Source organism: Monodon monoceros, unplaced genomic scaffold, assembly GCF_005190385.1.
Source record: "Monodon monoceros isolate NGI ecotype Baffin Bay Population unplaced genomic scaffold, NGI_Narwhal_1 Super_Scaffold_15, whole genome shotgun sequence".
NCBI lineage: Eukaryota > Metazoa > Chordata > Mammalia > Artiodactyla > Monodontidae > Monodon > Monodon monoceros.
The window spans coordinates 58,833,585-58,861,403 of NW_021703771.1; the positions used below are offsets into that span (position 1 = coordinate 58,833,585).

The 27,819-nt window shown below is 40.8% G+C and overlaps 1 protein-coding gene across 5 annotated transcripts; it reads right to left on the minus strand.

Moving 5' to 3' along the window:
* Positions 1-472: 472 nt before the first annotated feature.
* SLC18B1 (solute carrier family 18 member B1) lies at positions 473-27,819 on the minus strand. Of its 5 annotated transcripts, none has more exons than XM_029224099.1 (14): positions 27,616-27,819; positions 26,285-26,424; positions 18,985-19,080; positions 18,592-18,665; positions 17,723-17,870; positions 15,657-15,813; positions 11,538-11,674; positions 8,336-8,437; positions 6,946-7,037; positions 4,436-4,531; positions 2,664-2,738; positions 1,878-1,971; positions 1,729-1,781; positions 474-1,502 (listed from the first exon to the last, which is right to left on the minus strand). In XM_029224099.1, exons 1-14 carry the CDS (start codon positions 27,656-27,658, stop codon positions 1,436-1,438), a joined length of 1,374 nt encoding a protein of 457 aa, XP_029079932.1. In that variant the 5' UTR covers positions 27,659-27,819; the 3' UTR covers positions 474-1,435. The 5 variants fall into 5 exon arrangements, with proteins under 5 accessions (XP_029079933.1, XP_029079936.1, XP_029079935.1 ...); XM_029224101.1 differs by having other exon boundaries at positions 475-1,502; positions 26,940-27,819; XM_029224100.1 differs by lacking the exon at positions 6,946-7,037 and having other exon boundaries at positions 473-1,502; positions 2,664-2,779.

Consider the following 27,819-nt stretch of genomic DNA (forward strand, 5'->3'; position numbering starts at 1 on the left):
CACAATGACCTTCCTGAAATATGAATCAAATTCTAGAATCCTCCATTCAAAAGCCAGCTCCTCTCCCCCACCCAAATTCCTCAGTTTACTAGACTCCAGCCACGTGGGCCACGGCCTTCTCTTTGACCACGTCAAGCCGTTTTGCACATGCTAGGGAGGGCTCTCCCCTCAGAATGGCTGCCTCATTCTCATCCTTCAGAGCTCAGTTCAAGGCCTTATCTAAATGAGGATCCTCACATCTGATCAGCTCCAGCCAATTACTCTTTCATATCACCAGGTTTTTGTTTTTGTTTTCCATCATAGCATCTCTGCAAGATAACTAGAGATTCTGGTATTTATTTCTTGCTTGTCCCTTCCACTGGAATATTAGTTCCATAAAGACTAGACTCTGTTTATCTTGATCACAGCTAAATCTGTAAGATCAAGTGCAATGTCAATTCAGAGAAGGCATTCAATAAATATTTTTGAATTAATAAACAGATAAAAAACATTTATTCTACTAAAAAGGGGTGGGTGGGTAAATGGGGCTACTACAGCATAAAAATGGATCAGGAGGTATGAGAGTTGCACAGCAGAGATTCACTCACTTCAAACGAGAGCATGGATTTTACCTGAAGTCAGAGGAACCCCTTCCCTAACATAGAACAAGCATTCCTGGGGGCTCACTTGCTCTGGGAATGGGATACATCTATTGGGAGTATGTTTTTTTTTTAAAATGATAGAACTAAAACAGAGACATTAAGGGAAATGAATAATATTATACCAAGCATTATTTATAAATCCAGATCCTAATTCACAGCATGTTACAAAATTGGAAGTGTTAAGTAATATTATTCTTGTATCTTTCATACAAACAAAAGTTTTAGAAGAACTGATGGCCAGGGTATGCAATAGAGTTTTTCCATGGTAGGCTGGAATTTTGCCTTTTGAACAAAAACAAAAAAATCTTAGGACACAGAGAAAGCAAATATTTTAAAAACTGATTTCACAGTAATTATTCTGTATATTTTGAGTTATCTTTATATTATTGTTAAGCATCTCAAATCATTTCTTTCCCTGTTAATAAAAAGGGTACAGTCACAGAATCAGTGCCCTCAGAATAAAAAGTAAACAGAGGAAACAGGACACCTAGAGTCAGTAACATCCTCAGGGCCACATCTGGTCACTCAAAACCAAAAACTTTTGTTGATTTTCAACAACTCTTTGCATACTTAAGGTTTCAAATACGGCTGGTTCAGCAGGCCAGCTCTTCAGGACAACAGTATGTGCAGCCCAACACAGGATCATCCAAAACTATGTTAACAATTTCAGGATGCTGGTGTGGAGTCCATGGAGTTCTGTGTGTAAAAATTAGGAAAATCCTTCCAGCGATGAAGTTCAAGGCCAGGAGCATCCATCTCCCAGCCCCGTTTCAGTAGGCATCCCTAAGGTAAGGCTACATTTCATCAGGCAAGAGAGCAGTCCGTTCCTCCTCTGTGCCGAGGCTATTTTGAAGTTTAGATCTACGTTGAAGGAAAGAAGAGGCCAACCTCAGTATTTCTCACCTTAAAAAAAAACTCAGTACCTACATCTCTATCCAACTATTTCCGTAAATGTGTTTATAAAGTGATGAGGCTCAGAGTGCCCAGAAATCTCCAGAGTGGAAGAATGGATGTCAAATGGTGTCTTTTTTCCACTCCCACAAGCCAACTTTTAAAGGGAGAAAAAAACCTCAAGAGTTGACCATACCTCCTTCTTCTCCTTGAATGCTCCAGTAGATAAAACAAGCCCATCACTAGTCCCTTTAACACAATGAAAGGTACTGGTTAATGTCAATTATCCAAGTCACATTTCTCCATAAACATAAGGAAAATGAAAGTAAAAGACTAATTACTCACACTTGTCAGAGCCCAGAGACCCTGCAGAGCAGCTGCCCATTCAAAACCAATTTTCTCATACAGAAATCCTCCCAGCGTTGGTCCTACAAAAGCACTAACAATGAAAAGAAGAAAGAGGATTATAGTGCAAAAAAAAAGTTACTCCTTATAGGCTGCGTGACTGCTTCAATTCATTATATTGAAACTATAGACACTAACGAAAAAAGCCAATTCCTGGACAGAGCATTAGGTGTAAGAAAATAATTCTACCTGACAGTGATGTTTAAAATTTTTAAACAATCCTAAAATTATAACTGCTTCTGAAAAGTTGGTGCCTTATATGAAAATTTTTAAAAGATGATATACATTCAAAAGAACCTTTATATTATTCTCTCTACTCTTCTAGATATTTGTATTTAAAACAACTCAGTACACACTTATTGATGATAGCTACATGGCCAGCATACAGTTATCCCTCTGGTATAGTAGAGAGTTAAAAATAAATACACAAATGAATGAATAAATGAATACATTTCAAAACTGAGACAGGCTCCTGTTAAAGGAACTTTAAAATATCACTTAAATAAGACAAAGTATATGAGACCATTTTGATTATGTATTAAAACTGCTGGTATAACCATTGATCTTGAAGTCAGACAGCTGGATTAGAACTGTAGCTCTGCCCTAAGTGAATTATGTGCCTTCTGGCAACTCATCTGACCTCTCAGTGTCTCAATTTCTTCATCTGTAAAATGGGGATAGCATTTTCCAACTTGCAGGTGTGAACGAAATTCAATAGCTACTCACCCAACTGACCACAATGCACCAAAGAGACCTGACACAAGTCCCAAGGTACTTAATCCTTCTTCAAATCCATTTTCACTGCAAAGAGAAACGAGTGTGTCTGTGGTTAAAAGGGAAACCTGCATGAAACAAAAGAATAGTGTATGGTATAAAAATAAACCAGGGATAATCTGGATAAACCCAACAGCAAGAACACTCCATTTCTAAAATAAAAAGCTAATCTCATTTGAAGATATTACTCTAGTAATATTTCCTCCAGGGTTTTCTAAAAATACTTCTACTGCATATATAGGATACAATATTAAGAATTGCGACCCACTTGCATTAAATGTTTATTAAAGTATATAATTAACTAAGAAATTCTTCAAATGAGATGAACAGGTAGAGAGAACGATGGGCAACCTTTAGAAAATACAGAGGCAGCTCCTCATTGCTTTGAGGCTTGTTGAACTGACAACAGCAGAGCCATCAGTGTTCTCCCTGCTCAAGTTCACTTTGTGTTCTTCATCATTATGCCTATTAAACAAAAGACTGATGGCCAAGTGACAAAGATACATTTGGTCTTCTTCCCCATTTCCGGCACACAGCTCCTAAAACCCATGGAATTTCTTAAGTGATGAAAGCCATAAAAAAAAAATGTCTTTTGTTATGTTAACGAGATGACTTTGGGACTAGCACCCACGTTGCCTGGAGAACCAACATATGATTAGAGGGCTGGAACTTCAAGCCCCACACATCCCTCCCCCATAGAGAGAGGGGGTGGAGGTTGAATCAACCGCCAATGGCCAATGATTTAATCAGCCATGCATATGCAGTGATGCTTCCATAAAACCCCAGAAGGACTGAGTTCAGAAAGCTTCCAGCTTGGGAAGCCAGAATGCTTCCATGTGCCATTGTGCTGGGCCACAAACTCCACAAGGACAGAGGCTCTGCTGCTTGGGACCTTATTGCCCTATATATCTTGTCATCTGGCTGCTGATCTGTATCCCTTAATATCCTTTGCAGTAAGCCAGTAGCTAGTGAGTGAACTGGTTTCCTGAGATCTATGAGCTGCTCTAGCAAATGAAGAGAACCCACAGAGGGGGTCGTTGGAACCTCCGGTTTACAGCCAGTCGGTCAGAAACATAGGTAACAACCTGCATTTGAAACTGGCATCTGAAACAGAGGGCACTCTTGTGGGACTGAGCCCCTAACCTGTGGGATCTGGTGTTATCTCCCGGTAAATAGTGTCAGAATTAGTTGAATTGCAGGACACCCAGCTTGGTGGTGTGAGGGAGGAAAAACCCACACATTGGAATTGCTACTAGAATCCATTTACCTGGTCACTCTGTGCCCTTGTTGGACCTCCTCTATGAGAGGGAAATGAGGCTGAGGGCTTCCCACTGCGCTTTGGCTTTTTTTTTTTTTTTTAATTTATTGAAGTATTGTTGATTTACAATGCTGTGCTAATTTCTACTCTATGGCAAAGTGCTTCAGTTATACATATATATGCTTTGGCTTTTTAGAAGTATACCTATACCGAGGTGTAAACTAAGCCAAGCCTCTATCCACAACCCATTTTACCTATCATTGTATTAATATTACTATATATTATCATTTATATTATTGTATTTTTGCTTATACTATTTATAATCACAATATTGCATGACATGAAATCATGAAGATTTAGTATTGTAAAAAAATATCCAACATCCTACAAAATGAGAAATTCAAGGAAGCTTGTGATGTTTATTGCTAATCACGATACAGTTCTTCAAGCCATGGAAGTAACTTACTGTGCGCAGCTGAGAATCTCTGGGAAAGTTGAAATTAAACTCATTCCAGCAGAGGTACCATTTATGACTAATATCAGCACCAACAACCAGAGCTGACTGCAAGAGAGTTTGGGAGAAAAGTTAACATTTAAAGAGACAGCAAAGCTTCACGCCAAGGAGGGCGGGCAGGATCTCAGACAAGTTCGTTTCACGGATGACATGACTAGTCTGGTCCTTACCCCCATCTGATCCCATTTTGTTCAGTGAAAGCACCTTTTAACTCCTTACGTTTTTGAGGGGGGCCAATGATCAATTTCTCCTGCTATCCCAATATCTTTGGTCACACACGTCACATGCCCAGAGTCGACCTGCCTTCTTATCACCATGTAAAAGCCTTTCAAAGTTGGTTAAAATGTCAACGTTAATGTTGCTCCTTCAAGCACTTGGCTTTGAAATTCCACTGACTGAAAAATGGCACAGAAGGAAAATGGTAAAGGAAGTGACAGGAACCTGCTACGTGTTCCATGTCGGGCCCTACGTCAGTTACTTCATATCCATTATTCTACTGAATGCTTGCAGCAACCCTGCCATGTAAGTCTGTTAAAAATGATTAAGGAAGACAGTCTAGGTGATACAAACAAACTTTATTTAACACTTCATGAAGTGGATGGTCTCATTTTGGAGAACTGAAAAATGGGATAGAAGGCAGGAAGTTTTTACAGGATAAGGAAAAAAAAACAAGGAAGAGGGGCTTCCCTGGCGGCGCAGTGGTTGAGAGTCCGCCTGCCGATGCAGGGGACACGGGTTCGTGCCCCGGTCCGGGAAGATCCCGCATGCCGCAGAGCGGCTGGGCCCGTGAGCCATGGCTGCTGAGCCTGCGCGTCCGGAGCCTGTGCTCCGCAACGGGAGAGGCCACAACAGTGAGATGCCCGCGTACCACACACACAAAAAAAAAAAACAAGGAAGAGAAAAACAGGTAATATCTGATTGTCTGGGGCTACGCAGTCCATCTTGTTTGGGGTGAGCGGCCCACAGTTGGTGGCTTGGCGTTTGGGGGTGACTGGGTGACAGGATAGACTGCTTTTCTGGTCAAGAGGAGCATTTACAGGGACATGAAAGTTTTCTAAGTTTTGGTTTGCTGACATGGAACCCTGGGCTGGAGTCACTCTATCTTGAGCCTAGAAAATTATTTCAACAGTACTATTATTGGCTTTTTTGGTGGATAAGAAAACTGAGGCTCTTGGAAGTTATATTATTTGCTCAAGTTCACATACCAAGGAAGGGGCAAAGCCCAAATACAAACCCAAATCTGAAAGACTCTGAAATCATTCCTTTATCCATATCATGTTTTGTCCCAGAGGTACCTAAAAAGCTCTAAGGAGCTCATTTTATTTTAGAAAATAAATGATAATAAACAAGCTTGGGCTTCCCTGGCGGCGCAGTGGTTGAGAATCTGCCTGCTAATGCAGGGGACACGGGTTCGAGCCCTGGTCTGGGAGGATCCCACATGCCATGGAGCAGCTAGGCCCGTGTGCCACAACTACTGAGCCTGTGCGTCTGGAGCCTGTGCTCCGCAACAAGAGAGGCCGCGATAGTGAGAGGCCCGCGCACCGCGATGAAGAGTGGCCCCCGCTTGCCACAACTAGAGGAAGCCCTCGCACAGAAACGAAGACCCAACACAGCAAAAATAAATAAATTAATTAATAAACTCCTACCCCCACCATCTTCTTAAAAAAAATAAAAAATAAACAAGCTTTATTAAGTAGCTACCATATGCTAAGGATGATACAGAAACAAAAATGATTTAGTTCCCTCCTCAAGGGGCAAGAAGGAATAGAGAAAACAAAAGTATATTCTAAGAACTATCAGCTAAAGGTAGATAACAAATGCTACTTTTAAAATAAAGTGCAGGACTTCCCTGGTGGAGCAGTGGGTAAGAATCCGCCTGCCAATGCAGGGGACACGGATTCGAGCCCTGGTCCAGGAAGATCCCACATGACGTGGAGAAACTAAGCCCGTGCGCCACAACTACTGAGCCTGAGCTCTAGAGCCCACGAGCCACAACTACTGAGCCCGGGTGCCACAACTACTGAAGCCCGCGTGTCTAGAGCCTGTGCTCCGCAACAAGAGAAGCCACCGCAAGGAGAAGCCCACACACCACAACAGAGAGTAGCCCATGCTCGCCACAACTAGAGAAAGCCCGCGTGCAGCAACAAAGACCCAATGCAGCCAAAAATAAATAATAAAATTTTTAAAAATTAACTAAAATAAAGTACAAATGTGCAATTGAAATACAAAGGGAGAATAAGCATTTTTATCATTTGATTCAGATGTTATGCATTCCTGTTTGCCTAGACCACTGCTAGCATCCAGTAATACTGTCAGTAAAACAAACAATTCAATATAGTCCTAAATCTGGTAATTATTTAAATAAGATTCAAAGATACTAAGCATATCAGTGTTACACCAAAAATTTTTAAAATAATTCCTAATGTTATTTTGCCACAAATTCAAAAGAAGAAAAAAATTACCTCTTAATGTGCAAGAATGGGGCAGGTCCTAAGAGAATGTAGCACCCTGCTGTGATTAAGTTTCCAAAAACAAGAAGCCATTTCCTTAGATGCTGATAAAGAAAGACCACAGAAACTCTTAGAGGTAAAGATCTTCCATAGTTCAGGAAAATAAAGAAATCATTGAAGAACACAAGTCATGATATTAAAAAATCCAAATACATTGGAGAAAACAAAATTTTACATGTAAGAGAAAACACAAAAGCAAGTGCAATATACCCCAAGACAGGGGTTGAGCAAAGGACAAGTATTCCTTGGAAAGGGAATGTATTGTAGATTTTGCACGTGATAAACTGTTCCAAATATAACAATTTAAAAAGCAGTCACCACAAGGAATGACCAAGTAGATGCACTATCTAGGAAATTCACATTATTAAAAAGTACCAAATAAAATGTTTCCTTATAAACTACTCAAACACAGGCTAAAAGTTATAGGGGTATGGTATCTGTTCAGTTATATAAGGTTATGCCTTAAAACTAAGTTACAAACACTGTTTAAGACACTTGCTTTTTTCCACCTGGATTACCAAGTAATCTCCATGTAATAAGTCTTCATAAATATATACCCACATCTAATTAAGAGGGGAAACACAAAAATAAGCACTAAAGTCATAGAAGCTTGAGACCTGGCTAACAGTACTAGCTCTGTATACTAGTCATCTGGACTGAATGGTTTAGACCTAGTTAAAGGAGACTAGAAAGGATTTTCTGTCAGGATGGCTATGGGATAACTGAGGCATATTTACACGACCAATCCTTTCACTCCCACAGAAAAACTAAATTCTATCCTCTCAACTTGGTCAAGTCCTAACTACTTTTGGGGCTCTGCCCTACTTATTAAGGTCAAACCACTTTTTTGCATCAAGGGAACTTTTTCCTTTAGAAAGTCTAATCCAAGAGTTTTTCAACAGTTTTAGCATAAGACTCCTCCTCTCTTCCCAGATGAAGCAATTAAAAAGTGAACCTGTTCAGGGTGATGGCGGGTTGGCACATACTGAGACCTCACACTGGAACCTCTCCATCAGCTTAAAAAATTGAATATATTAAAATTTAAATGTTCTCACTGCTCTCCACCCCCCCCCCAAAAAGGTAACTGTGGTGATGGATATGTTAATTCACCAGGTGGAGGGAATCCTTTCTCAGGGTGTATGTATACCAAATCACCATGATGTATACTTTAAATATCTTACAATTTTATTTGTCAACTATACCTCAATAAAGATAAACATTTTTTAAAAACTGAATATTTTAATTCTAATCAGTGGACCTCTAGAGTTCAGGAAGTACAGTTGGACAACCACCAGTCTAGACATACAAAAGTAACTCTTAAACATCGATAAAGCATACATACTGGCATTTTATCACTGAGTAGGCCCACCAGTGGTGAAGAAATGGTGTAGGATAGTGCCAAACCCAGGAATACCAGTCCCACATATCCAGCTGGTAAATTAAACTGTAAAAGAAATCCTGTGTTAAAGTTACATGGTTAAGTCATTTTTTCAATAAATATCTATCTTTTCCTTCTACCATTTCTTCAGCTCTTACTATCTGCCATGAGGCTACTACTAACAGTCAGCAACCTGCCTAATTTTTGTCTTACTCTTCTTTTTTTTTTTTTTTGGTACACGGGCCTCTCACTGTTGTGGCCTCTCCCGCTGCGGAGCACAGGCCCCGGACGCGCAGGCCCAGCGGCCATGGCTCAAGGGCCCAGCCGCTCCGCAGCAAGTGGGATCCTCCCGGACCGGGGCATGAACCCGCATCCCCTGCATCGGCAGGTGGACTCCCAACCACTGCGCCACCAGGGAAGCCCTGTCTTACTCTTATAAACGGATTACATTTTCTCTATAGGGGAAAAAGCCTAACTACAGGTCAGAAGTCCTGGATGTTTTTGATTTGTAGCATTTGACATTAAATATAGTATAATTATCCTTCTATGAATCATAGCATTTTTACATGTCAATCAGTGCTTTGCAAACGTTAGTATGCACAAAAAATTACCTAGAGAACTTGTGGGTTTTTTAAAAAATAAATTTATTTATTTTGGGCTGCATCGGGTCTTCGTTGCTGTGCACGAGCTTTCTCTAGTTGCTGCGAGCGGGGGCTACTCTTCCTTGAGGTGCGTGGGCTTCTCATTGTGGTGGCTTCTCTTGTTGTGGAGCACAGGCTCTAGGTGTGTGGGCTTCAGTAGTTGTGGCACACGGGCTCAGTAGTTGTGGCTCGTAGGCTCTAGAGCACAGGCTCAGTAGTTGTGATGCATGGGCTTAGTTGCTCCGAGGAATGTGGGATCTTCCCGGACCAGGGCTCAAATCCGTGTCCCCTGCATTGGCAGGTGGATTCTTAACCACTGAGCCACCAGAGAAGTCTGGAGAACTTCTTATAAGAGGTTCTTGGATGCCAGCCCTTGAATTTCTGATTCAAAAAGTCTGGGATGAGGCCTGAGAATGTGTATTTCTAACAAAAATCCCAGGTATGCTCACTGCTCGCAGACTGAAGTGCACTGGTGTAAAAAACACTGACAATAATATCTATTCTATCCATCTCAAAGAGATATAAATTTCTAATTAAAGAATTAGATGGTATGACACATTTTAAAAGGCTTCTAAAGTAGTAAGCTACCTCATAACTCTGCTACTGTTACTGTTACCAACATGATATAAATGCCTTTCTTGGTTATCTGAGTTGTTCTCATTTTCCTTAATTTCCTTAACTAATCCTTAATTAAGCCTATGAGATCTATTTATACATCAGTATATGTTTGAATAATTTTAATGACATAACTCAAGCTAAAAATCAGCCGTTTAAAGACAGTTGCAAGATACAGAAGTCAGAAATGTCCTCTTCTGATTTTACAACGGGGGAGACAGGGTGGAACCCTCCTTCCCTAAAAGGCTGAGCGACTGGACAGCAAACAGCCAATACAAAAAACTGTTAAGAAGGCAGAAGAAGGGCAACAGGAACAAAAATTGGATAGAAAAACCAGAAAGTACCTTTCTAAGGATTTTTTTATAAGTTAGACACGAGCAACTTGGGTTTATGAGAGATTGGTTACAAATTTTTTTTTCATTGTTTGGACACACTTCTTAAAGGAACAGAAAAATGACTTAAAGAAACACGTTGTTGGGCTTCCCTGGTTGTTCAGTGCCTGCCAGTGCAGGGGACACAGGTTCAAGCCTTGGTCCAGGAAGATCCCACATATTGCAGAGCAACTAAGCCTGTGTGTCACAACTACTGAGCCTGTGCTCTAGAGCCCACGAGCCACAACTACTGAGCCCATGTGCCACAACTACTGAAGCCCACACAGCTAGAGCCTGAGCTCCGCAACAAGAGAAGCCACCGCAATGAGAAGCCTGCGCACCGCAATGAAGAGTAGCCCCCGCTCTCTGCAACTAGAGAAAGCCGCGTGCAGCAATGAACCCAATGCAGCCAAAAATAAATAAATTTATATTTTAAAAAAAGAGACACGTTGTTGATAATGTGAATGGAATGTGTCACCATAAATACAAAGTATTTTTCTTATGCATTACCTCATAGATGCTCACTTCTTAAGTGTGATATTATATTATTTTCCAAAACTTGGGTCCGGCACTAAATTAACAGTCCCCAAGTTTACCTGTGAAATACCCAAAACTGTCTTTACTGACTTGAAGGGGTTGTGTTTCTGGTAACAGTGCTTTTTTCATTCTAGGGCCTCAAATAAAGTGAGTATGGACTGCAGGTAGTAGATTTCTATCTTTATAAACACAGATTAATTCTCCAGGATAATTAACTATCAGACTTAGTAATTTATTGCATTATTTATTAATAATCTTTTTTCAAAAATATCTAAGAACAAATTGCTATAACATCAAACTTTAAAATTCAGTATATAATTTTCAGCATTAAGAAGATGGAGGGCTTCCCTGGTGGCGCAGTGGTTGAGAGTCCACCTGCCGATGCAGGGGACGCGGGTTCGTGGCCCGGTCCAGGAGGACCCCACATGCCGTGGAGCAGCTGAGTCTGTGAGCCATGGCCGCTGAGCCTGCGTGTCCGGAGCCTGTGCTCCGCAGCGGGAGAGGCCACAACGGTGAGAGGCCCGCATACCGAAAAAAAAAAAAGATGGAGAGAGATTCTTGGTTCCTTTCTCTCATCTCAGATTAATATAGCCCACAGTCTTTTGAATATGTATGCAATAGACTAAAAAGTAAATGGACCCAGAAAAGAAGGGACACCTCACGTTAAATGAGCCACTAAGTATCCCGAATGCCTCACTGGAATCAAAACAGAGGAAAGTATCCTTATTAAGCAGCCAGGATGTTGCCCAAGCCAGACCTATGATGACTCGAGCAAGGCCTTGGAAAAAGGAGACCAGATGAAAGGCTTCTTTCATTTACACCAAATCAGACCCCTAGTTATAGGGACATCACAGAGGGAAGGTACAGGCTGTCTTGGTGAGTAGCTCTCATTCTGCCTCCTTCTTGAAGCCACTCCTAGGATTTTCCATCAAGCAGGGCCCAAGAGCAAGCAATTATGTCCACCCGCTACAATGTGGAGGTCTGCATCACCAGGCTACTCACCTTCTCCAAAACAAAGAGGGACAGCGTAGGATCAAGGAAGCCAAAACCTGAGCTGAGTGAGGTAATGACGAGGGATATAAAGGCAACCTTGGGTAAAATGATGAGTTTCCAGAATGAGTGTTTCCCTGGATCAGACTCTGTGGGGTAAAAATAAAAAAAGAAATTAGAGTAATGAAAATTGCTTAACTTTATCTTTCAATCTATTTTGAAAAGTAAAATTGGTAAGGTCACCTTTATCCAGTAATCAAAATAAACACACGTTTGAGTTTGCCTAAAATTTGCATATAAGTTATTCAAACCTAGAGGCCATTTCAGTGTTCTTAAAAATAATTTCTCTAGTTCAAAAAGAATCAACTGGAATCAGAGTGTGAGGAGAAGAAGCAGTCTTGGTTACGGGTCATAACCTAGAAGTCAGTGAGGCCTTCCCAGATGGGGTAGAGAATATGTAAAGTTTGATTTGGTGCATAGGAAAAGCCAGACGCTTTATCGGGGAAAAATGTGTGTGTGCTGAGGAGGAATCTGAGTTAATCAAAGAATACAAAACAACTTTTTTCTGCTCGTGAAAAAAAAACACTGGATTGAAAGGGATGCTCGGGACTTCCCTGGCAGTCCAGTGGTTAGGACTCCCTGCTTCCACTGCAGGGAGCATGGGTTCGATCCCTGGTCAGGGAACTAAGATCCTGCATGCCGTGTGGTACGGCCAAAAAAAAAAAAAAAAAAAGAATGAGATGCTACTGAATCATGTGTACATTCCATTTGGCAGTAAAGGTCAGTTGAACAGCAACCTCATGTCCTGCCATTCCAACAGCAACACAACTTCTGCACCGTCCCAAGCACCAGGCATGGTTGTTTCCAAGCCGCCAATCATATCCTACAACTCCCTTCTTTTTCCCCTGCTAATTTTTCAAGTTCTATTCACTCTGTAAAGTCTGGCTGTGACTCTAATTACGCCACAAGTTTTACCTGTTTCCTACTGCACTTCTAATCTATACCATGTAATTTAGCACTTAAACTGTATTTCATTTTACGTGGTTTACTACTGTTTGATGACTTTCCTGTCTTCCAACTAATTTACTGAACAAAATCTATGCTGAGTCAGATACCATGCAAAATGCTGGGCAGACAAAGGCAAAGGAGACAAACCCAGACCCTGACCTCACAGAGAAGATACAGTAAGGCGTGGAGAGAGCTAGGATGGAGCTAGGAGGGTATGGATTGGAGCATATGAGAGGGTTGCCTTAAAAAAACAGGGAAAGCTGTTTAGGAAAGAATTTCCAAAAGTAGTAATATCTAAGTTCCTGCCTAAAAGATGAGCTTGAGATGAACAAGCAAAGAAGGAGGAAAGAATAATCCAGGCATATTATCCAGGAATGGCTCATTCCAAGACTCAGAAGTGAGGGAAAACTATTCTGTTTGAGGAAATGAAAGAGCAGAAGCAAAGGTGGAGGACGGAAATTGGAGGGTAGGGAAGAGAGATCACATTGGAGAAGGATGTAGTGATAAGATTATGCAGCACTTGTAAAATAGGCTAAGAAGCCCGGGAAATCACTAGACACTGCAAACAAAGACTGAGAATCAGATTTGTGGTTTAAAGAGACCCCTCCGTGGTCTCCTGGGAAATGCAGACAGGGGGACGAGTTAGGAGACTGTGCACTGAGCCAGGCCAGGAAGCTCTCTGAGGGCCAAATCAGCACTGACATATCCTCATTTCTCCAAAAGCACCCACCACAGTTCATTACTCAATAAATTCTTGGTGAATAATGATCCAGTAGGGAGCAAAGTACCAAAAAAGCATAAAGTGTGGTTCAACTATTTTAAGTACTACACTTGGACTTTGGCAGGATATGAGGGATAAAGTTAAACTGTGGTGTTAGTTTCTTAACTATTAGCCAAATATTCAATGATGAACCAATTGTGAGCCCAGCCTAGGATGTTTAACTACAGATCTGACTTAGAACGGGGATAGGCACCACCACGTGGCTCAGTGTGGCAGTGCCAGCAGGGAGACTTCACTGGGTGTGGATTTTGGACTGTATATTACAGATGTTTATTAGTCACCTTTAAAATATAAATGATAAAAGATCAACTGTAATCAATTACATTTATTATGCATATAGAAGGTATTATGGATGTATGGTATAAGACAAATTATTATGGCATAAATGGTCCCTTTCTCTAAATCCAAAGTGGGAAAGGGGATTATCGCAATAAGAACATACAGGAATGTACATGAAAATGAACACATAATGAGTTTAACTAAGCTGTTGATGAAGCCCAAGTAGGTGATACCTACTTCCAGAGGCACTTGACAAAATCACCTGGGAAGCTTTTCCAAGCTACTCAGGTATTCTCTCTGCTTCCTCCAATTCTGATACATTCTTCTTGGAGGGACAGGACTCCATGGTTGACAATGCCTGCCACAGGAAACTGCTCTTAGAGATGAGGAAGTGGTGTGGCCCTCAGGTGTGAAGGGGCAGGAAAAATGCAGAGCACTGTGGCACTAGTGACTTAGCATTTAGATCATTGATTGAGAAGGTTCAGAAAAACCTCCCAGAAGAGATCATACAAATTAAGTTTTGAAGGATGAGTAGGAGTTAGGTAGAGTAGAAATGGGAGATAGTCCAGCTCATGTGACTCCTCTGCTGACACCTAACAACAGCTCCTAGCGGCTTTCAGGATAAAGCTCTCATTTCATGGATTTAGGGATTTTTATTAAGAGGATTGTCATGTACTTGACTGTGTTTTAAAAATATTTCTTTAGTGCAGTATGGAAGAGGTGACTTGGTGAGCAGATATAAAGGATGAGAGAGAGGGAGGGACCGAAGTTGACTCTTAGACACCCAAACCTAAAGCTACATTGTTCATGGGTCTAGAAGCAGTTAAATGAGTGAGGTGGAACTTATAGAACAAAATTCTGCCAATATCATCAAAATAAAAGAAAATTTAATTTTCTAGCTTCTATCTATAAGCTTTCCTAAAACATTAATATTTAAAGGTACTCAATGGGAACCCCTAAATCAATATTTATACCCTTAACATTATCAATTTTTGAGATTTAAAAAAAATACCAGATTTTTCCATTCAATCTAAAGAGAAGATCCTTCTTTTGTTTTTTGTTTTGTTTTTTAGAAAATCCTTCTTTAGATAAACAGAAAGTTTGCCAAACCATTTTTAATGGGCAAAAGATCTAAATAGACATTTCTCCAAAGAAGATATACAGATTGCCAACAAACACATGAAAGGATGCTCAACATCACTAATCATTAGAGAAATGCAAATCAAAACCACAATGAGGTATTACCTCACACCATTCAGAATGGCCATCATCAAAAAATCTACAAATAATAAATGCTGGAGAGGGTGTGGAGAAAAGGGAACCCTCTTGCACTACTGATGGGAGTGTAAATTGATACAGCCACTATGGAGAACAGTATGGAGGTTCCTTAAAAAACTAAAAACAGAATTACCATATGACCCAGCAATCCCACTCCTGGGCATATACCCTGAGAAAGCCATAATTCAAAATGAGTCATGTACCACAATGTTCATGGCAGCACTATTTACAATATCCAGGTCATGGAAGCAACCTAAGTGTCCATAGACAGATGAATGGATAAAGAAGATGTGGTACATATATACAATGGAATATTACTCGGCCATAAAAAGGAACGAAATTGGGTCGTTTGTAGTGAGGTGGATGAACCTAGAGTCTGTCATACAGAGTGAAGTAAGTCAGAAAGAGAAAAACAAATACTGTATGCTAACACATATATATGGAATCTAAAAAAAAAAAATGGTTCTGATGAACCTAGGAGCAGGACAAGAATAAAGATGCAGACGTAGAGAATGGACTTGAGGACACAGGGCGTGGGGAAGGGGAAGCTGGGACAAAGTGAGAGAGTGGCACTGACATATATACACTCCAAACGTAAAATAGATAGCTAGTGGGAAGCAAACGCATAGTACAGGGAGATCAGCTCGGTGCTTTGTGACCACCTGGAGGGGTGGCATAGGGAGGGTGGGAGGGAAAGGGAAGAGGGAGGAGATATTCGTCTCCTACAAAAGCATAAAAATACTTAAATTTAAGGTTCTTAAAGTGAGTAATATATGAGGCCTTACCATAATTAGGTAAAATACACATGTTGAGGGGAACCATCAGCAGAACTATGCATCCCAGAAGAATGAAAGGCACCTCATAGCCAAAGGATTGATACAAGAAGCCACCCAAAGGAGGCCCTAGTACTAGACCCAGTCCAGAAAAAGTCTCAAGACTTCCCTACAAATGGGAAAACAAAAGAAAATTGAGTTAATATATTTTGTTTGAAAAATGAACAAAGATTTAATGGGCAGGATCTGAAAAAAATTCTATCCACTTTACAATTTATACACATACCACACACACACCCAAGATGGACCAAAAATTTAAACATACATATTAAAATCATATAAGTACTAAAAAAATTAAAAATGAGAGTTTTTTGTTTTCTAATCCTTATGGTGAGGTAAATTTTCTAATTATGACATAAAAACTTAGAAGACACAAAAGAAAAGACTGATAAATCTGATTACATGAAAATATGAAAAACTATGAATGGCAAAAAAAAATCAAAAGACAAATGAAGAATGGGGAAAAAATACTGACAAAGGACTAATTTCCCAAATGCATCATAAGAGCAACTACTAATCAATGAGAAAAATCAACAATCCTATGGGAGGAACTTCCCTGGTGGTGCAGTGGTTAAGAATCTGCCTGCCAATGCTGGGGACACGGATTGGATCCCTGGTCCGGGAAGATCCCACATGCCGTGGAGCAAGTAAGCCCATACGCCACAACTACTGAGCCCACGAGCCACAACTACTGAGCCCGCATGCCACAACTACTGAAGCCCACGCACCTAGAGCCCATGCTCCACAACAAGAGAAGCCACTGCAATGAGAAGCCTGTGTACCACAACAAGCAGTAGCTATTGCTCGCCGCAACTAGAGAAAGCCTGCGTGCAGCAACGAAGACCCAATGCAGCCAAATAAATAAATAAACATATTAAAAAAAAATTTAGAAAAAAGAAAAAACACAATCCTATGGGAAAATGTTGTAAATAGACTGTTGACACATAAAATGAAATACTCTAATGTGAACTGGCCATCTCTAAGTTGCAGGACAGCAAAGGCACACTCCAAACATGTTTTGCCACAAAACCTTGTCTTACAGAGCATGTCAATGGATTAGCATCCTTCTGAACCCTTCTTGAGAAATGTAAACAGTACACCTGTTACAGTGGCCACCACTGCATGGCAAATGACTACAGAACCTAAAGTGAATCTATACAGATATATATACATACATATATATATATACTTACATGGGTGTATAAATATATGTGTACATATATTTAATAAAAGTGTGAAGATTTATATTTATACAGCAAACAGTTTACCTGAGTGTCAAAACTTTCAAACTGTAGTATTAATATGGGTAAATGGGAGAATCCTTGGTACTGAGCTGATTAGACCCTGAGGTCTCTGAGGGTGGTGCCTGCTCTGCGATGCAAACCAGGAGTCCTTTGGGGATGTCTGGGTCCAGAGGAGTGAGCTATGGGAAAGGCTAGTTGGGATCAGGGAGACAGCAGCCAAGAGCTAGGACAGGAACCTGGTATGTCACTAATACCTGGTGTCGAGGCGCGGAGGCAATATATGAGAATGTACGCCAATACGATGCTACCAGGCTCTGGATTTTTTTGGTAAAATAAGAGGGCGCTCCTCAGACTGACTGCACAGAAGCATTTATGGACTTCAGAATGATCTCTAAGGTCCTTTCCGTGAACCTGGGAAAAGTGGAGGAAGGACTCTAGTATAAATCTGCTTCAGGCGGCCTAGCTACAATCTAGGCTATAGAGAGACAACAAAATACTATTAGAGAGGGTTTTTTTATTTTTTAAGGGGTAAAAAGAACATTTGGTTTTGCCCATTCAGGGGCTTCTAAGCCCAGGAAGAGCACCTAAGTAGACTAAGGGTATATTTATTGACAGCCTGCTGCTACAGGCAGAAATTGGGGTAAAAGGTAACAAAAACAGAAAGTAGAAAAAAGGCAGGTCTAGAAGAATGGGTCCCAGGTTTAACTTGAAAGGCCAAATAAATATTTTAGCCTACACTAAAAGGAAAATAGGAAAAATGTATAAAATACCTACCATTACTGTAGCCACGTTATTTGGAAAAGCCTTTGCAAGGATAGAAGAGGATGCGGTTATTGCTGCAGCAAAACTGATTGCGTCAATTATTCTCACTAGAAAACACATAGCAATAAACACGGGTCCTTCTGGAACTTGGTCCAATACACTAAAAAAAGAATAAGATGACTCTCAAGCGCCAAATTGATTTTGATTTTTTTTAAACTGTACTCACTGAAAACAATAGTACCTCAACCACAGTTATTAAAATAAATCTCTTTAGAATACAAATTTTTTAAAAGTTTCTTTGTTATATTTTTAATAGGAGGAATCTGAGTCATAATGACAGCCTCATTGCGCTTTTTTACTGATATATTTGATGCCCTAAATAATAATACTAAATAGGCCTTTTGAAAAATGTAGAGTCACTCTGATAAGAACATATGTAGAAAGCCTTCTCAGTTTTAGGTCTCCCCCCAAACATAAAAAAAACACAGGAAGAGGAAAGCAAAACCAGGAACCTGAGAAAGATTTCTGATGACATTATCTTAACATTTGTATCCTTATGTTCTTCAGCTGATTCTTTAGGTAAGAAATTCACCTTTCTGCTTAAGCCAAAAAGTTTTTGTGACTCAGAAAAGGGAGTTAAGTTTCTGTCTCTCACGATCACAGGAGTCCTAAAGAACAGATTCAGCAGCCGGCTTAATGGTGATCCCCTAGAGGACTCTTTTCTTAAGATCAATGTCATTCATTCCATTCACTGTATCATTCAACTCCCTTCAACGTTAGTCACATGGTATTGACTGATTTACATAAACCATTAACATTTTAAACTGAAGATAAATTATGAAATCTGTTCAAGCTCCCAAACATATCAGAACATGACTTACCCAAAGAGAACTGTAACTCCTCCTGAGACAAACATTCCTGCTACAAACATAAATTTTGCTCCAATATGTACAAGCTATAATAAATGTCAAAGAAAAGTGTAAATTGATGACTGCTACAAGTCTATAGTGACATAAACAAATCCACTGTATCAGGAAACAAAAGATTTGGGGAAGATATGTACAGTTAATAAAACATTATAAGTCTTTAATGGAATGACAACATGCGTTGCTTACAAACATGGAAGAAGTTAAAAATCAATCAACTTTAAGAATGGAACTGTCAACTGAAGCACGATTCATAAAATACAATGGTGGTTATTTCTGTATCAGTGGAAGTTCTAGGATAGTAAATTAGAATAACTCATTACACAATTTTAAAAAATTAATACTTACATATTTTCCAAATACCAAAGATGCCAGCAAGTTAAAGAAAGCATAACATCCAAAGATCATACCAATAACTGTATTGCTGGCTCCTTTCTTTTCAGCCTTTAAAGAAACAGAAAAGAAAACAAAGTTTGAAAGGCAAATTAGCACCAATATAGAAAAATGGAGCTATTAGATCAGAGCATCATCTTCTTGTAACCTTTATCTGTAGAGTAATTTCAAAGATTATTATTTTAAAATAAACAGGGTGAGGAAGGAAAGGAAACTATTAAACCTAGTCTCTGACATGAAAGTAATTCACCCACCAAGCCTATAAAAAATTTTTAGCTTTACAATCTTGAGAGAAAAAGGAACAAAGCTGGAGGAATCACACTTTTTGATTTCAAAAATAAGTTACAAAGGTACAGCAATTAAAACAGTGTGTTGCTGGCATAAAGACAGACATATAGACCAATGGAACAAAATAGAAAGCTCAGAAATAAACCCACATAAATATGGTCAATTGATCTTCCACAAGTGTGCCAAGGACACACAATGGGGAAGAGATATTCTCTTCGACAAATGGTGTTGGGAAAACTGGATACCCACATGCAAAAGAATGAAATTGGACCCCTATCTTACACCACTCACAAAATAATCTCAAAGCAAATTAGACTTAAACATATAATCTGAAACTGTTACGCTTCTGGAAGAAAACAGGGGGTGAGGGCTTCTTGACATTGATCTTGGCAATGATTTCTTGGATTTGACACCAAAATCTTAGGCAACAAAACAGACAAATGGAACTACATCAAACTAAAAATCTTCACAGCAAAGGAAACAATCAACAGACTGAAAAGGCAACCTACAGAATGGAAGAAAGTATTTGTAAACCACCTCTATATAAGGGGTTAATATCCAAAATACGTAAGAATCTCCTACAACTCTATAGTCCAAAAAACCACCACAAAGAACCTGATTTAAAAATGAGCAAAGAACGTGAACAGACATTTCTATAAAAGAGATACAAATGGCCACCAGATATATGAAAAGCTGCTCAAGATCGCTAAGTGTCAGGGAAATGCAGATTAAAATCATAATGAGATATCATCTCGCACCAGTTAGGATGGCAATTATTGAAAAAGACAAAAGATAACAAGTGTTGATGAAGATGTGGAGAAACTGGAACCTTATACACTGTTGGTGGGAATGCAGAATAGTACAGCCACTATGGAAAACAATATGGAGGATCCTGAAAACATTAAAAATAGAACTACCATATAATTCAGCAATCCCTCTTCTGAGTATATGTCCAGAAGAATTGAAAGCAGGGTCTCAGATATATTTGCACCCCCCATGTTCACTGCAGTATTATTTGAAATAGCCAAGATGATATAGAAACAACACAAATGTCCATTGATTGATGAATGGATAAAGAAAATGTGGTATACACATAAAATGGAATATTATTCAGCCTCAAAAAGAAGGAAATTTTGGCATTTGCAACAACATGGATGAACCTTGAGGAAATTATGCTAAGCGGAGTAAGCCAGTCATAGAAGAACAAATGCTACATGATTCCATTTATATGAAGTATCTTGGGGCTTCCCTGGTGGCGCAGTGGTTGAGAATCTGCCTGCTAATGCAGGGGACACAGGTTCGAGCCCTGGTCTGGGAGGATCCCACATGCCGTGGAGCAACTGGGCCCGTAAGCCACAACTACTGAGCCCGCGCGTCTGGAGCCTGTGCTCCGCAACAAGAGAGGCTGCGATAGTGAGAGGCCCGCGCACCGCGATGAAGAGTGGCCCCCGCTTGCCACAACTAGAGAAAGCCCTCACATAGAAACGAAGACCCAACACAGCCAAAATAAATAAATTAATAAGCTCCTACCCCCAACATCTTCTAAAAAAAAAAAAATGGGCAGAAGACCTAAATAGACATTTTTCCAAAGAAGACATACTGATGGCCAAGAAGCACATGAAAAGCTGCTCAACATCACTAATTATTAGAGAAATTCAAATCAAAACTACAATGAGGTATCACCTCACACCTGTTAGAATGAGCATCATCAGAAAATCTACAAACAACAAATCCTGGAGAGGGTGTGGAGAAAAGGGAACCCTCTTGCACTGTTGGTGGAAATGTAAATTGATTCAGCCACTATGGAGAACAGTATGGAGGTTCCTTAACTAAAAACAGAATTACCATATGATCCAGCAATCCCATTACTGGGCATATACCCAGAAAAAACGATAGTTCAAAAACACACATGCACCCCAATGCTCATTGCAGCAGTATTTACAATAGCCAGGTCATGAAAGCAACCTAAATGCCCACTGACAGATGAATATATAAAGCCATAAAATGGGACGAAATCAGCTCATTTGTAGAGATGTGGATGGACCTAGAGACTGTCATACAGAGAGAAGTAAGCCAGAAAGAGAAAAACAAATATCGTATATTAATGCATATATGTGGAATCTAGAAAAATGGTACAGATGAACCAGTTTCCAAGGCAGAAATAGAGACACAGATGTAGAGAACAAACGTATGGACACCAAGGGGGGAAAGTGGATGGGGGCATGAGCTGTGAGATTGGGATTGACATATATACACTAATATGTATAAAATAGATAACTAATAAGAACCTGCTTATAATAAATAAAATTAAATTTTAAAAAAGGAGAAACACACAGGAGGAAGGTTTGAATGCAAATCAATTAAAAAATCACTTTGCTGGTCAAAAAACTCAAGAACAGGAAGCTCCTTAAGCTGGCACATGAGTCATCCCAAGGACTGCTCAGTGTGGTTCTCTGTTTCTGACACCCACTCTCAACTACCTGACAGTTCAGAGAAGATGAAGTTTCCTTTCCTGACATCAATAACACAGATGAAAGAAGCTCCCCCAGCTCCCGACATTCTCTCTGTTCTCCTGAAACATTTGGAGTAGTTTATTGCCCATCAATGATCCCTATTAATATTTGTAGCCTATTCTATCAGTGAGCTCCTAAATTTGCTACAAATGATATAGTATTTATTCTAAATCTACTTCTTTTGAACTTCAAATGCTACTATTAGTTGTGATGTACAAATGAATAGACAAAAGGTTTGAAAACCTTTTTAAAACCCTGGAACTATGGTAGATCCTTAGATCAGGTTCTAGCTATAACCATGTAAGGGGTTAAAATATGAGTTTAATTTCTTAAAGATAAGATCGGCAACTTGGCATACCATGAAGCACTAAGCCTGAAACACACATCTGTCCTCTCAGGCATTCAGGAATCATTTACCGAGCACCTTCTATGCATCACGCGTGGTACCCAGAAGCCAGCAGTGAATAGCTATGGTCAGAAGATCCGACTTAGATTCATCCTTCTGCCAGAGCTTCAGCTCTTCCACAAATCACTTTACTCTGAATACAGAAATGCATGTGCATACACACACTCCCTTTAAAATCCGTCCTCGACAACAGCCATAATTCTATTTCTTTACCTTTTCTCCCTAACTACAATTTTAAGATAAAAATTTACTTTATTGCTTCCCATACGAAGTTATGATCATCATTCAAACCTTGTCTTTTAAAGAAAATGTTCTTCTTATGTTATTATGTCTCTAAATAAACCCTACAGTTCTCAAAGCAGCATACCACAGGAAATCAGATAGGTGAACTCTACTTTTCATGGCTAAACTATAGGCAGGAAAGGTCCCCTCACTCTAGGAAGCACCCCCTACCTCTGAAGTGTGGTCCCTAAGTGCCTGGTGGTGGGAGACAGTGGAGAAGTTGAACCCAGAGCATTGTAGAAACTGCTTGGGCAGGATTTCAGCCCATAATTCTATGAGACTCAGGATTAGCCATTCCCCTTCCATTACTAATCACCACATGAGATAATGGTGTGGAGAAAAGAGAGATCTCACTATGAACGATGCCTTCATTGGTATCCTAGCAAAAGGTTACACTGTGTGTAGACAGGAACACAGAGTCCACATTTCTACTACACAAAGGTCAGGTGGTGTTACGGGGTTCATTGTGTCCCTCAAACTTCTTATGTTGATGTCCTCTCAGTACCTCAGAACGTAACCTTATTTGGAGATATAGTTTTTGCAGGGGTAATCAGCTGAAATGAGGTCGCTAAGGGTGGAGTCTAATCCAATATTACTCGTATCTTTGTAAAAAGGGGAAATTTCTTCACAGAGACACGCGTAGAGGGAAGATGGTATGAAAGGACACACGGAGAAGTTGGCCATCTACAAGCCAGAGAGAGAGGTCTGGGACAGATCTTCCCCTCACGGCCCTCAGAAGGAACCAGCCTTGCCAATGACACCTTGATCTTGGACTTCTAGCCACCAGAGCTGTGAGACCATAAATTTCTGTTGTCCCCAGTCTGTGGTACTTTGTTACAGCAGCCCTAGTAACATAAAACAGGTACCTTGAAGGGAAGGTATCAACAAAGGGGTGAATTAAGATGTAGAAAGAACATTCATTGGTCAAGTCACATCCATGTTCTTTGCTTAATAGCTCTGAAAGGTATTTAATTCTAGAGTCTGGCAGAAAATATATAATAGTCACAGCAACTAACATTTATTGAACCCTCACTATGAGCCATGCTGTTCTATACGGTTTCTAACAACAATTAAATAAGGGATGTATTTTTAGCTGGCCCCATTTTACAGATGAGAACACAGACTTGCAAAAGTTACTTGTGTCATGGTCCCAGCAGTCATGACAGCTTCCATCTTGCACGGGTTCCCACATTCTCTGTGGAAGCAGGATGGTGACTTAGGATGTCCTAGAATCACATACCACAGCAGTAACTGAATACCACTTCTGGCATGCGGATCCTGCTTCACATTAGGACAGCAAGAACAGCTATTAAAAGCAATTTCTAGTTCACTTCTAATCCTCTGCCAAAGAAGGAGGGGCCAGAAAAAGGCTGAGTAGAAATAAGAATCCTGTGCCAGAAGTTAGGAAGGGCCTTGGGCTTCCCTGGTGGCGCAGTGGTTGAGAGTCCGCCTGCCGATGCAGGGGACGCGGGTTCGTGCCCCGGTCCGGGAAGATCCCACATGCCGCGGAGCGGCTGGGCCCGTGAGCCATGGCCGCTGAGCCTGCGCGTCCGGAGCCTGTGCTCCGCAACGGGAGAGGCCGCAACGGTGAGAGGCCCACGTACCACAAAAAAAAAAAAAAAAAAAAAAAGAAGAAGGGCCTTGCTCTCCCTTGACCTAGTTAGCTCTAGCTAATAGGAAGGTTAACAGAATACGAAGGAGAAAGAGCAAGTTTTGACAGTGCGTTTGTCAACCCTAAGGCTGTTATTAAAAATGAAAAAGAAGAGCCCACTCTTCAAATCTACACCTATTAAAGTTAGAACGCTCTCTCCCCTGCCTCTTGGATGCCAAAAACTAAATCAAAAACTTCAAGAGAAACAAAAAACAAAAAAGGCACACAGCAACAGCCTCCTTTTCCTTTGTCTGTACTCCACTAAGAGGAATCTAACACTAGGTGCCCTTGCTGAGTTCCAGCTGAACCGGGATACCCTTCTAACTTGATGGCCCACTTACTCCCGTTCTTCTCCATCGTAATTCTACAGGCTCCATCCATCACTATTTTTTTCCAAAACCGATATCTACTCAGTCTACTTACTCTGTCTTGCCCAAGCACCTCTGATGACTTCTTACTGACTACATCTTTGCCCTGCGTGGAAGGACCCTTGCATTCGAGCACCAATCTGCCTTCTCAGATCCTCTGCTCCCATCGGACCTCACTGAACCCCAGGCCCAAGCCCCACCTTCGTCTGTGCTTCCCTAAGAACACGCTATTTACTTTGCTAATCTCGTGACTATCCCCTGCGTGTTTCTAACCTAGAACACCTCTTTGACTCACCTTAGGGTTATTCGGCCAAGCCCCTTTCAGTATTACTCCTTCTCTCCTTCCCTTCCACACCAGCCAGCCTCTCCCGTGGCAAAATTAACCATTCCTAACATTTTGGACATCCTCTTCAAGGAGATCCAAATACTCTGCAACTTTTTTTTTTTTTTTGCGGTACGCGGGCCTCTCACTGTTGTGGCCTCTCCCGTTGCGGAGCACAGGCTCCGGACGCGCAAGCTCAGTGGTCATGGCTCACCGGCCCAGCCGCTCCGCGGCCTGTGGATCCTCCCGGACCAGGGCACGAACCCGTGTCCCCCATCGGCAGGCGGACTCTCAACCACTCTGCCACCAGGGAAGCCCCTCTGCAACTTTTTGTTGTCATACTTTTTCACTCCCAATGGACAGACGAGAGAGGGACATTTTCCTCATCTTTTTTCCAGCCCTAACACAACCAACGCCTAGCACACTCTAGGGTGGGAAGTCGTTAAACCTCCCATTCCCGTTCAGTAAACGGAATTGAACTGGGCCAGTCACTTAACTTCGGAATCTGTTTCTTCATTTGCAACATTATGAGATTCTGGCCATTCTGCCTATCTTATGGAGTTGTTATGGAAACCAAATGGGATAATGTGTGGGAAAGTACACTGAAAACTAAAAAGCACTTATGGCTACAGAGCTGTACTGCTTCTTTAGCAGAGAAGCCATGTTTCTCGTCTTTTGTAGCACACAGAAGGAAGGACCACATGTTATCAAAGAAGTCAGAGGACTGGGAGGGGCCCGTGCATCATGAGGCTTTGGCAAAGAGCATGAAGCAAAACACATGGGCAGGTTATCTCCACTCAGCCAAGTCAGTATCATTCCTTCCATACTATACCTCACCAACCTCCAGATTCCAGGTGGATTCTCTAGGGGTTATTCCTTCGAGTCTGTGCCATTATCCATAGACCCTAACACCACATAAAACACTATAATTAGAAGGACCTAATCAATACTAATCAGAATTCCTCCTTGGCACAAACACTGCCACTAGATTCCATATGAAATTCAAGCCAGAAAAGGGCATTTAGTGGACCATGCCTTCCTAATTCCAAAATATTAATAAACCCAAACTCCAGGAAACACTGTCTTCACGTAGATCTTTTGCAATAACGTTAAAATCTCAGTTATTCAGTGCACTTCCTTTTTTTTTTTTTTTTTCAGTTGCAGAAACCAAACAGATGAATCAAACTACATGGTAGGCAAAGTAATCCTCAGAAGGTCAATTATACTTAGGTGAATTACTTCCCAAGATGATGTAATTTTTACTGAATTTTTTTTCTGGTATCATATATTCTCTAAGAAGTCTTCTGTTGGCTGAAGTTCTATACATCATCTTTGCCATATGCAGATTTTTACATCCCCCAAATGAAATATTTCAAAGGCTTTTTAAAAACACTAATAGTTCATAAGGATATAAAAATGTCTTACCTCCTTGGGGAAAAAGGGTCCAAGGATAGAATAGCACATCATGGAACCTAAGTTAATGGAAGCTGCTGATATCAGTACAAAAATCTGTTCTCTTGAAAGCTGCCTGGATGTCTCCCTTGCACCTCCTGGAGGGCCATCACCTTGAAGGCAAACATGCTGCAATTACAGACATGTAATTGGGGCTACTGATCAAAGTACAGAAACGTCACTTCTGTGCACAGAAATGCACTCAGGATAACATCTGCTGAGCTAAGGGCTATTTTGAATACAGCACATTTGATCAAATGTAACACAATCCCTGTATATCACTGCAATTTTCAAAATATATCACTTTCATTTACATACTATTCCCTATTAGGATTTCAGTGCACAATTTATCAAACCATCTGCTTTGTTTTGCCTTCACCATAAGGTCTATTTCTTTCACCTTTAATAGATTCCTTCAAGAAGAATGAGGCCACAGGGTGCTCTCCAGAGTACTGTTCTCTGAAGTATAGTGTGCTTTCTCAAGTTACTAGCTTCATATGCTACACGGACTCAATCACATTTTAAGCATGTGATGTTAGCGGTTTATTAAGAGGGTACTATTGAAGTCAAGTGAAGTGTAAGTAGGAGAAAATAAGCTAAATCATTCAACTGGAGAATTAATACTTACAATGGCAGCTCCTGGAAAGACAAGTGCCATAAATCTGTAAATCAGTGTTTTACAATAATTACAGGTCTTCTGCATCAATTAATTTAATACTTATTCCCAGGGCTAAATTTCCATTTAATTTAAAGACACGAGGTCATTTACTCAGTTCCAAACATCCAGTAAATAAATCTATTTGCTATTTTTAAATTAAATGGTTTTGAGATAAAAGAAATTTAAGTAAGAAAAGTATATTTGAATTGCTCTATTTTTTCAGAGGTTGCTATTGCTGTCTAGAAAAAGAAATCTGTGCAACAGGAGAAAGTCTTAAGAATCTGTGTAAAAATTTTGGTAGTGGATGAGGAAGGGAACTGAGAGAAAGTTAAAGGGGCGAGAGGGACAACAGTGGGGCTCGTTTTCGTTTGTCTAACAGGCACACTTACTTGAATGCATTCTTAAACACATAGTACTTAAAAGTAGAGCTACAGAGAGAAAGTCATTAGAGGCCACATCCGCACCACCCCAGTGCGCAAATTTTAACCCTTTCCAGAGAGAAAAAACACGCTGACCCGAGCCCCACCGCCAGGCCCCTCCTTTTCGAATCTCTCGCAAACAAACCACGCTAAAGCTAATTCAATTGCTGTTAAAGAGACACGACCCAAGCCACAGAGGTACATCCGGCCTCGCTGCTCTCTGTAACCTCCTGGGGGGCGTGGGCCTTCGGGGTCCCCCGGCGAGTCCATGGGCAGTGCGCGGACTCCTGCGCCGCAGCTCCCAGGTCCAAGCCCGCACCCTCGGACTCGACCTTGAAAGAGCGGAAAGGCGGGCGGCGATTGCTCAGCCGGGCCCAGGCATCCCGGATTCCCTACGGGTAGCGCCCCCGGGAGCTCCACGCGGCCCTAGA